This window comes from Brachypodium distachyon, chromosome 1 (assembly GCF_000005505.3).
Source record: "Brachypodium distachyon strain Bd21 chromosome 1, Brachypodium_distachyon_v3.0, whole genome shotgun sequence".
Lineage (NCBI taxonomy): Eukaryota > Viridiplantae > Streptophyta > Magnoliopsida > Poales > Poaceae > Brachypodium > Brachypodium distachyon.
Window position 1 is genome coordinate 32,491,984 of NC_016131.3, and position 11,868 is coordinate 32,503,851.

Genomic DNA, 11,868 nt, shown 5'->3' on the forward strand with positions numbered 1-11,868 from the left:
TGAAATGAGCTATTTACAGGTTGCCGGGGGAAGCCCCCGGGTGGTCTCTTTTGGCTAAGTGTTCTTTTCTACTTTGGGCTACTGCCAGTATTGCGCTATGAGTTGGCTCTGGAAACAAACCAACGAACAACCTGAACCCCTGTAAAAAGCGAACCCGAACCCTTTGACCGTTGGCGGGGGTCCTCCTTTTATAGCCAAGAGGATACCACAGGTGCCATGGTGCATGGTTTACAAGTGGCAAGCAAGGAGCTCAGGCAGCTCCTCCTCGGCGCGTTGGCATGCATGCATGAGCGCCAACCCCGCTGCTAGGGGTCTAGGGCCTAACAAATATGACTGGACAGCCAATGTTCGCCTGACTAGACGGGTAACGCTCCTCTTGTCGGCTCATTAAATGCGTCGTGCGCTTCACTCCTTGCCCTAGCGAAACTGCACACTGGGCGTCTGTCGCGCGCCCACGTGGCGTCGCTGCTCTGCCCGCTCGGCCCCGCCCTCACGGCGGGAACCCGCGCCCAGGAACACCTCCTCCCGGCAAGTTCCTTCGCGGGAGGTGCCCAGGCGGGAATATTCCCCGAAGCCCCGCTAGCCCTTCTGGGCTGGTAGCTTGCCGGGCAGCCTGCAAGGTGCCGTCCGGGGTGAGATCCTCCCGGGAACTCAGCGATGCGGCCCATGCGTCGTGCAACGGTGGTACCCCGGGTGCCACTGGTGCGACAGCAATGAAGACGGAAAATCCCCGGACAAGCGCTTTGGGAGCCAACGCGTGACAATCGACCATGAAGATCCTGACTCGGAGGATCACATGCCGATTGCTCATGCCGGCCCTCGTCGTATCGAATGTAACGACTTCCGACATCCTCTCATAGTCATTAGAACATTTATCACCAAGATACTTACGTCTGCATTAATTCGGAAGCAGTTGACTCGGTTGAGCCTGCCGCTGCTGAGGCGTCGGGTCCGGCTACTGCTGAGGCGTCGGGCCCAGCTGCCGTTGCGGCGCCGGCCCGTGAGAAACGCGCCATGGAGAAACGCGCCGCCGAGAAACGTGCTGCCGAGAAGGATCTTCCGCGAACTATGAAGCGGAAGAAAACCGCCTGTAGTGGACCCAAGCCGAAGCCCATAACCGTTGGGTAACGCTTACAACATCTCAATCTTTGCTTCTTTACTGTCATGAAAATAACCAACTCTCATTCCTGCAGGGCGGCTCTGACGGCCACACAATCTCAAACGTGCATCGCGTCTGAGATTCCGGCAGCTCCATCTCCCCGTGCCGAGCCTGCAACTCAAACCATGGGGGAGACCGAGACTGCTGCGGATCCGACATCTCCCGTCCGGGATGTCGGCCTGAGCGTCGACGCTTCGAGCGTCGCCCAAGCCGGGATGTCCGCAGCCGGGAACTCGGCAGTCGGGGCTGCTCCTTCCTCGGCAGCAACCGAGACATAGACGGAGCCGCTGGTAACGGAGACTCCGCAGCAGCCGGCAACGGGGCCCCAAGAACCCCAAGGACCGCAGCCGACTTTGACACCGCCATCATCACCACCGCAGCCGCAAGCTACTCAACTTGCTGCTACACAAGCTAAGAGAGCTAGGAGCTCCACTATCCCAGCGGGAGAAGCGCCTCCGAGTTCCTCCAGCTCGCAGTCTACCCGGGGGCACCAGGGAGTTCCCCTCAAGACGACCAGCGGGCACAGCTGGGGGTTGCTGGGCCAGTTCATAATGGACTGGAATAGTGCCGACAATTATGAGGTGACCTCCAACACCCTCCAGACAGCGCGGCAAAACCCTCTGATGGGCCCTGCACCCTCCAGGGTGGCCTTGTTTGAGTCCAGCCGAGCTGCAGAGGTATGAAAAAACTCCTTTAAAGATTTTTACTTCTAATTCCAGTACAGTACCCATACTCCTAGTCCCCGAGGTTTAGGGCGAGTAAGAATTAGTCGGCCTGAAGCTTATCTTAAAAAACTTTAAACACTCTGCCACACCTTTAAAAACTTCAAACACCTATTCCCCGAGATTCAAGCCGGGTTTAGAATAGTCGGCCTGAAGCTTAAAAACTTCAAACACTTATTACCCGAGATTCAGGCCAGGTTTAGAATAGTCGGCATGAAGCTTAAAAACTTCAAACACGTATTCCCCGAGATTCAGGCCAGGTTTAGAATAGTCGGCCTGAAGCTTAAAAACTTCAAACACGTATTCCCCGAGATTCAGGCCGGGTTTAGAATAGTCGGTCTGAAGCTTAAAAACTTGAAACACGTATTCCCCGAGATTCAGGCCGGGTTTAGAATAGTCGTCCTGAAGCTTAAAAACTTCAAACACGTATTCCCCGAGATTCAGGCCAGGTTTAGAATAGTCGGCCTGAAGCTTAAAAACTTCAAACACGTATTCCCCGAGATTCAGGCCGGGTTTAGAATAGTCGGTCTGAAGCTTAAAAACTTGAAACACGTATTCCCCGAGATTCAGGCCGGGTTTAGAATAGTCGTCCTGAAGCTTAAAAACTTCAAACACTTATTCTCCGAGATTCAGGCCGGGTTTAGAATAGTCGTTTGACCTGAAGCTAATAGCTGTTGACCTCCCACTGTAATAGACTTATCTATGCATCACTATTTTGCAGACCTGCATGAATAAGCGCACCGCCACCTTCAAGACCTTGCTAGTGAAATACAACAAGCTGGCGCCGGAGCACAAGGCTTTGGTAGCCGATCGCCAGAGCCAGAGTAAGTACATTCTTGCCGTCATAAAAACTTTGTCCAAGTATTAGTGCATTGCGAAAACTGATACGTGCTCTTGTTCACAGCCGGGGACAACGTTCAATTGTCGGAGCTTTTGAAGCGCGTCGCCAAAGTTCAAGGTATCATCTTATCCTTATTCCGGGTTCCATCCATTTTAAACTCAGGCTTCTGTGACACACATCTGCTAAATAGATGAGAAGACCCGGCTCGAAGAGCAGCACCGGGATGAAGTGGCCCGGCTGAAGGCGCAGCTCGAAGCGCAGGCAGAGGCGCACAAGACCGAGGTGGGTCAACTTACCTCGGCTCTCTCTACCCAGGCCGACGAGAAGATCCGTCTAGAAAGCGAAGTGCAGAAAGGCAAGGATCTTGTTGCCAAGGTTGAGACCCACACCACTGCTGCCGAGAAGTAAAATGCCGAGAAGGCCCGCCTGCTCGGCGTGTGCCGGCGTGACCTCATCAAAATTGATACAATGCTGACTAGTAAGTTGCCCTTATCTAAATCTCTTCCTCTGTGATATGGACATGCTAACCATGGATACGACCTTTGAGACGGAGCTACTACTATCTTGTCTCGTTTTATTACGTAGGCATCTTGTCGAGCTTTTCAAGTCCAAGGTGAAGATGAGATACGATGGAGGCGAACGGGAGGGCCAACAAGAATCAAGCATTTATACAGCTGAGAGGGAAGGATTTCAAGTGTACTTTCCAACAAATCAAACGGCACATGATTCTGAGCTTGATAGAGAAAGATATCACGAATTAAAGTTGAATCCGATTCGGGTCCGAGCTGCTAGGAGACCCGAATTTGTTTTAATCACCCAGGCCGCATCCGGAGTCCAAATCAAGCAAACAAGTACTTGTTGGAAAGGTAATTACAAGACCTTTCCAACGGATCTGGCCCAATCAAGAGATTCGACTCGTGCTGACCGTGATGGACAAAACAAGCTGACGGATCTGTTTTTCTGTTTCCTAAAGAGTTGTAGTTTGTTAGGAAAGTTAGAAATATAGTTGGATTTCGGCCTCCTTACTCAAGGTGGACGAAAATATCTCTCCCTCCACCTTTATATACCCCATGAGCCCCCTAACGATCCTTGGGTTCTGATTAGATAAAGTTTAGCCATTTTTGCTACTTTCGTGTAATCGCGTGTGTCGGTTAGACTACCTGTTTTATCGTCGTCAAGACTCCAACTTATCGTCTCGTTGAGACATTGGTTTGATATAGTATACTCGCAATTTTAGATTGCATCCGCTATTTATCTTGTCCCTGCTTGTTCTTCGATTGCTTGCAGGAACAAAGACCTTCGTGGTCAGGTTGATCGTGCCCCCGCAGGATCAATAACCTTCTGGAGTTGGTGTATCGATCGCTAAGGCGCTGCCTCCTAGGTTGTAGTCGGATCGTCAACGTCACCTCCGACCAAATCGATAATTAGGTATCTCATCGAAAGATCGGGACACCCTCGACGCTATCACTCTGTTCATTTGTCCAAAAGTAGCAATAGGGTGCCGAAACTCAATACAATCTTTTTGCCTTTTTCAGAATTTTTCCCACAATCTGTTGAGACTGTCCAAGCTGCCGTGATCAAGGCGCGTAGAAAGAGGGATCTAGCCGGGGCAGTACCCTTCGAATATGACTTGGAGGATTACTTGGTCAGCATTGCGAGCCGGGTTAAGCCTTTGAAGTCGTTCGGGGTGAATATGCTCAATGCCGGCATCCGAGCCTTTCGAGCCTTGTGGCCGGGAGAAGAACCTCTGACCGGCATCCTGGAATTGGCAACGCGCCTTCTGGAGGTGGAGGATCGTCTTAATGAGTGGCGGGAGTCGGCCGCTCGTGTCAGCGCCGACGAGGCCTTGGCGTTTGTATTTTCTTGGTACGACGGCATCAACCTCGACGTGCTGCAGTCGATGCGTGTCGGCTCCCCTTATCTCTCGGACCCTGAGCTGATCGCGAAGCATCAGGAGCGGGCCTACTCCTTCATCCAATATGCCGATGTGCATAAATTTGTGGAGGGCCCGGTATCCGAAGCAAAGGCAGAGATGGCTGAGGAAGAAGACGAGGAGGCAGTCGACAAAGAGATTGTCGTCGAATCAGCGTCCACTGGAACGGATTCTCCGAGTTCCGCCGCCGCCAATCCTTCTGTCTCTTCTTAGGCATGTCGGACAAAATATGTTAAGATTGTTAGATCCCCGGGATGCCGGGTGCATATGTAACCGGGTTAAAACACTTTTGTTTGTGAGACATCATACTTTTAATTTATCTAAATCTTTTAATTATCGAGTTCCCGACCGAGTCCCCGAGTTTATCTTTTCTGTTGGTGAATTGTATGACTCCGGCTCTTTGTCTGCCTTGCCAGCGTTCGACGTATGAATCGCGAAGTCATAGAACAAACCTTCCAAAAAGTTAAACTCGGCAAATTCGTTTGGCAATACGCGTAACAAGAATGAAATGTCGGGTTGAGTAAAACAATGCGCATCTCGACTCGCTTCTTTGTTTATTTCCGCAATCGTTCTTCATGTGCCCAGTTATGTCGTACCCAATCTCTAGCTTGCCATGAAGCCGGGTTGCGAACAACAACGAAGTCATAGAGGGGACTTTTGATACCGGCACACTACTAAACCAACATAAGATTACACAACTAAGCCATACTGACATACAAAATGGGTAAATGCAATACAACACTTAAATAACATGGGAGTCCCCGAGTCCCTTTTAAGAACCCGACGGATAATTTCATTGTCTCGAAACATTCAACATAAGGAGAAAACGATACAAATACTCATCTCTCAAGTATAGAACGGACGAAGCAAAGCTACATTCCATGGACTCTTGGTCTCCTCGCCTGACCGGTCCATCCTGTTCGCTTTAGGATCCTGCGCATCTATAATATAGTAGGAATCGTTGTGAAGCGCTTTGCTCACAATGAATGGTCCTTCCCATGGAGGCGATAGTTTGTGCATGCCGGTTGTGCGCTACACAAGTCGGGGCACGAGATCTCCTTCCTGGAATACTCGGTTTACCTTCCGGCTGTGATAACGCCTTAGGTGTTGTTGATAGATGGCCAACCGAGATAGAGCCAATTCCCGTGCTTCTTCGAGCAGGTCGACATCATTTTCTCGGGCCTCTTTTACCTCGGCTTACGTATACATGGTCATTTGCAGAGAGTCATGTTCAATGTCGGCTAGTAAGACAGCTTCCGCCCCGTATACGAGGAAGAATGGCGTATAGCCTGTGGAGCGATTTGGAGTTGTCCTGAGACTCCATAGCACAGCTGAGAGTTCATCTAGCCAGCATCCCGGAGTACGTTCCAATGGCTCAATCAGCCGAGGCTTTCGTATCGGCTTCACCTCAATCCATTTGGTGAACTTGTCCACCATGACCAAGATATGCGTCATGCCTCCTTGCGCCCACTTGAAAGGTCCCACCATATCCAAACACCAAACAGCAAATGGCCAAGTGATTGGAATAGTCTTGAGCTCGGATGCTGGCATATGAATCTTGCTGGCATATCGCTGGCAACCGTTGCACTTCCTGACCATGTCTTCTGCTTCCTGTAGTGCGCTCGCCAGTAGAAACCATGCCAGAATGCCTTGCCTACTAGCGTTCTTGAAGATGCGTGATGGCCGCACTCTCCCTAATGAATATCCCGGTGTATCTCTTGCCCTTCCTCCGGCTCAACGCATCGCTGTAGGATGTTAGTAACACTTCTCTTGTATAGCTCACCATTGATGATGGTGTACGCCTTTGCCCTTCTCTGAATTTGCCTTGCCGACACTTCCTCTTCCGGGAGACTCCCATCTTTGAGGTAGGACATTATCGATTGTGCCCAAACCGGCATGGGACGAGTGGCAAAGACCGGCTCATCTAGTACATCTATCTCCATTGGCTTAACCGCCATTGCTTCCACCGAGTTGGGGCGCTCAGTCCCCGGGTTACTGGAACCGCTGCCACTGCCAATGTCCATGGGGGTGACATCAGCTTCTGAGCTCGCCGGGATAAAGATTGACTCCGACTCTGGTGATGGCTTGATAGATGGTTTGCGTAAATGCTCCAATGCCACACCAGCCGGGATGGCCTGTCGTGTTGAGCCGAGTTTTGACAATGTGTCGGCTGCCTCGTTCTCCGCCTGCGGTATATGGTGGAATTCGCACCCTTCGAAGTGACCACTTATTTTCTGAGCATGGAACCAGTATAGCGCCATATTGGCATCCAATGCATCCCAATTGCCGGAAGCTTGCTGGACTACCAGATCGGAGTCACCAAAGCATTGAATCCGGCGAACTCCAATTTCTTTTGCCATCTTCAGTCCGTGCACAAGCGCCTCAAACTCGGCAACATTGTTGGATGCTGCGAAGTGAATTTGCAACACATATTTAAGTTGGTCACGCTTTGGCGAGGTCAGAACTATGCCGGCACCAAGCCCACTTTTCATCTTGGAGCCGTCAAAATGCATCTTCCAGTAGGTAGTTTCAGGTGGCAGTGGTTCATACTCCATCTCGGCCCAATCCACCAGGAAATCCGCCAGAGCATGAGATTTTACGGCATCCCGTCTGTCGTACTGCAGCATGTAGGGTGCTAGCTCAATAGCCCATTTCGCTATCCAGCCGCTTGCATCTTTATTGCGCATAATTTCAAAGATGGGCGCCTCGCATATAACCCGGATCTGATGTGCATCAAAATAATGCTTCAGCTTTTTTGCCGCCATATAAACGTCGTATGCCATCTTCTGGTAATGGGGAAAATTCTACTTAGATGATGATAGCACCTCGCTCAAGTAATATACCGGCCTTTGCACCGATTTGTAATGGGGATAATTCTTCATATCTTTCCACCACTATGACGGCACTAACGACTCGGTTTGTTGCTGCTATGTATAACAAAATTGGCTCCTTCTCCATCGACGAGGCTAATATCGGCGCCGTAGCAATCATCTTCTTCAGCTCTTGAAAAGCTACTTCCGCCTGTTGCGTCCACACAAATTTGTCGGTTTTCTTCATCAGTTGGTATAAGAGCATTGCCTTTTCACCCAGCCGACTAATGAAACGACTTAGTGACGCTAGGCATCCAGTGAATTATTGCACATCTTTGAGGCATTTCGGCAGTTTCATTCTCTCTATGGCAGCGATTTTCACGTGGTTCGTTTCTATACCTCGGCTTGATACCAGGAACCCAAGCAACTTCCCTGCCGGCACACCGAATCTGCATTTGGCCGGGTTCAGCTTCATTCGGAATCTCCTCAGATTTGTGAATGTTTCCCGGATATCATCCAGTAGCGTGGCGCTTTCCTTGGTTTTTATGATGACATCGTCGACATATACCTGCACATTTTTGCCGAGATGATCGTGTAAGCATTTCTGCATGCATCTTTGATAAGTAGCCCCTGCATTTCTCAAACCAAACGGCATAGTGCGATAGCAATAAGCCCCGAACGGGGTGATAAATGATGTCTTTATTTGATCATTAGGGTTCAGCGGTATCTGGTGAAAACCAGAGTACGCGTCTAGAAAAGACAGCAACTCACACCCGGCAGTGGAGTCGATCACCTGATCGATCCGAGGTAACGGAAAAGGATCTTTGGGACATGCCTCGTTCAGGCTGGTGTAGTCAATACACATGCGCCACACCTTGGCAGCAGTCGGGTCGTCTTTCTTCTTCTTGACCATGGCCGGATTTGCCAGCCAGTCGGGATGCAATACTTCCATGATAAAGCCGGCAGCTAGAAGCCGGGATATCTCTTCCGATATGACTTTCCTTCTGTCGTCGGCGAAGCGTCGAAGGGGCTGCTTCACCGGTCTTGCGTCTCGTCTGACATGTAATGAGTGCTCAGCCAGCTCCCTCAGCACACCCGGCAGGTCCTGATTTGACCATGCGAAGATGTCCCGATGCTCACGGAGGAAGCTAGTGAGCTCGCCTTCCTATTTCGCACCCAGGCCGGCACCAATGATGACGGTGCGGTCCGGGAACTCACTGTCAACCTGTATCTTCTTCGTCTCCTTGGCTGCCTGGAAAGCCACACTTCCATGGGGATTGGTCATAGCCGGCAGGCCAATCTGTGCCGCCTGGGCCAACGCAACAGCTTCTTGTAACTTCTTCTTCTTACCAGCAATGACTAGTTACTTGGCCAGAGCAGAGCCTGCCGCCATGCACTCCATTGAACGCTTGTAGTTGCCAGTGATGGTTATGGTACATTTGGTCCCGGCATCTTCTTCTTCACATAGTCAATGTGGGTGGTTGCCATGAACTTGGCCAATGCTGGTCTGCCAAAAGCGCATGGTATGGACTGCTAAGGTCCACCACTTCAAACACCAGGTTCTCGGTCCGACAGTTCTCCCTGGTGCCGAATAAGACGTCAACTCGGATCTTGCTTACTGGAGCACAAGACACTCCCGGCACAATACCATGAAAGGTAGTCCGACTAGGCTCAAGCATGTTATCAGTAATGCCGAGCTTGAGCACCGTGTCCCGGTACATGATGTTTATGCTGCTCCCATTATTAATGAGAACCCGAGTGAACTTGACGTTAATGTCGGGCCCGATGAGTGTCGGGTCAACCACCAGAGCATATCCACCAGGATTTGGCATAACCTTGGGATGATCTGACTGGTTCCAGTTGAGCTCCTGTTCCGACCAGTACATAAACTTTGGAACTGCCGGCATCACAGCATTGACTTCCATCTCTCGCTTGCGCTGACTTTGCTTGTCAGTCGGCTCCGTGATGAAGATAATGTAGCTCTGGTGATGCTCCTTGTACTCATTTCTTCCGGCATATTCCGGGATACCTTGGTCTTCCACTTGGTTGACAGCGTTGTTTGCCGATGGGGGTCCCTGAATCTAGGGCGTTAGCGCCTGTGAGGGGGGGGAGGAGGGGGCAGCCGGCTTGCCTCACCCTTCTCGGCCCGCTGCATCCAGCTGCATTGTCGGGTTGTGTGATTTGCCGGTTTGCTAGAGTTAGTCGTGTGAAAACGACAACGATGATCCAGCATCACCTCTAACGTATACTTCGGCTTATCTTGCCAGGGCTTCTTTTGCTCTCCCTTCTTGACCCACTGCTGATTTCCTGTCTTCTGACGCTGGGTAGAGCCGGCATCAGGTTGATCCTGAATAGCGGCGACATGGGCTGGCCCATACCGGTAATCCGGCCTGTCATCCCTTCTCTTGTTGCGATGGTTTTGATGATTGTTCCTCCGAAATGCCCCGGCAGGATTGTATGTCGGCTGCTCCCTTTGTGGTTCTGCCGGCATCAGCGATGGCTGAGTCGGATCACCAAGCGCATACATATCGGCGATCTTGATCATCTCCGATAGAGTGGCCGGCATCTCTCTTTGCAGCTTTTGCCACAGCATGCTACCATGCCGGCATCCTTGGGCAAACCATGCTATGGCTTGCGATTCCACTATCCCTTCACAGGAATTGCGGATTGTTCCATCTTGTCAGGTAATCCCGGTCAGTCTCGTTTGTCTCGTTGTTTGCACATGGACAACCGCTGAGGGCGATTTAGCCTCTTGTAAGTGCTAGTGAAATTGTTGACAAAAACTTCTTCAAAGTCTATCCAGCAATTGATGCTGCCTTCTGGTAAATTGTTCAGCCATATCCTTGCCGGCCCTATCGACATCTGGGGTACATAACGTACCGCCCATCTGCGGTTGCCGCCTGCCACATGCACTGCAGTGACATAGTCTTCCAGCCAATCTTCCGGCTTAGTACTGCCGTCATATGTTCTCGTACCCCTGGGCAGCTGGAAACCCTGGGCTGGTGTCTCCCTCATGATCCTGTGCGCGAAACAACGCGGTCCTGGAGGGCCTTGCTCTTCCAGAAGCTTCGACAGATGGATTCTGTCGAGCCGGTGTCGGGCATCCAGCGGCGACACTTGCCTGTTCCCAACTCGGGCTCCGAGCGGGCCGAGATTGTCGCGTTCTCGCCTGATATAGCCTTCGTCACCCATGGCCGAGTATCCATCATCGTAACGGTCATGCCGACGATCTTCACCTCGATATAGGGGGTTGCGCCCGACACTCTGCTGACCTGCAGCAGTATTGAGTGCCGGACCCCGAGGTCGGTGTCCATAATCAAACGAGTAACGCTCTTGTTGGTCTCGACGATTGTTGCCGGGACGCAGACCACTTTGGCTGTCATCAACCCTCCTGACCATTTGCTTATCGGCCAAGGCCGGGTCATAACGCTCTAGTTGCTTATCTCGGCCCGAGTTGACACTTTTGTCCCGTTTGCCACCAGGCGAGGACGCTTGCCTGTCAACCCGGCATCAGCACCTGCTGCCGAGTGAATGACTTGAGATGCACTAGGCTTGCCGTGCAATCTCATGTATGCCTCATTCTGCTCGTTAGCTGTGCGGTAGAACTGAGACCATGCGCATTGTTATACTCACGGAGCGAAATATCAAGTTGTTGCCGAGCGTGAGCCACGTCGACAGCTGCCTTCAGCAGTTTCTGTCGCTCCAACTCCAAATCCGTCTGCAGCTGGGTCGGGTTGGCGTTCGATGCCACCAGCGCGGTCAGCCGTTCGATGGAGGTCTGGAGCTGAGTCGGCTTTGACGGCAGGGCTGATGTGCCGTGATTTGCTTGGGACCGCCACTTTCTGCAGCGCCCCTGCCAGCATCAACGCCGTGAGCCGTCACCATGACCTCCACACGGTCAGCGGGGCAGTCGACATGCCGGCCGCGAACCGTGCAGACGGCGGGGGGATCTTCGGCCACCACCACCCGCTCTGGGTACCTGCAGGGACTATCAGTAGCAACATAAACCTCATGCATGCCGAAGTTGATGAAGTGGCCCGCGCAAGGAAGCGGTGCGTTGTTGAAGCAGCCCGCGTTGTTGTCGATGAAGCCTAGAGAGCCGAATCTCTGGACCAAACCGGAGACCACGCGCTCTCCGGTGACGAGGAAGCTTCCCGTCCGGATGAAAACTCCAGCCAGCGCCACTGTTGGCCCCACGGTGGGCGCCAACTGTCGTGGTGGTGTCACGGCAGATGTCATGGGATGGCTTATCTTGGGGCCGACGGACGAAGGAGGAACCGGAGGAGGGAGGACGTGCTGGGAAACACGCACAAATATACAAGCACACACAGATTTACCCAGGTTCGGAGCCCTCTTGCCGAGGTAGGACTCCTACTCCTGCTTTGTAGTATAAGCCGAGATAG

General features: G+C 51.8%; 1 protein-coding gene across 1 annotated transcript; it reads right to left on the reverse strand.

Annotated features, from left to right (window-relative positions):
- Window positions 1-5,345: 5,345 nt before the first annotated feature.
- Window positions 5,346-6,916, reverse strand: LOC104582151. Its single transcript, XM_010231503.1, has 2 exons — window positions 6,548-6,916; window positions 5,346-5,363 (listed from the first exon to the last, which is right to left on the reverse strand). Exons 1-2 carry the CDS (start codon window positions 6,914-6,916, stop codon window positions 5,346-5,348), a joined length of 387 nt encoding a protein of 128 aa, XP_010229805.1.
- Window positions 6,917-11,868: the final 4,952 nt, after the last annotated feature.

Coding starts and splice junctions, on each gene's coding strand:
- LOC104582151 (XM_010231503.1), bottom strand. CDS start 6,916: ATGGCGCTATACTGGTTCCATGCTCAGAAAATAAGTGGTCACTTCGAA.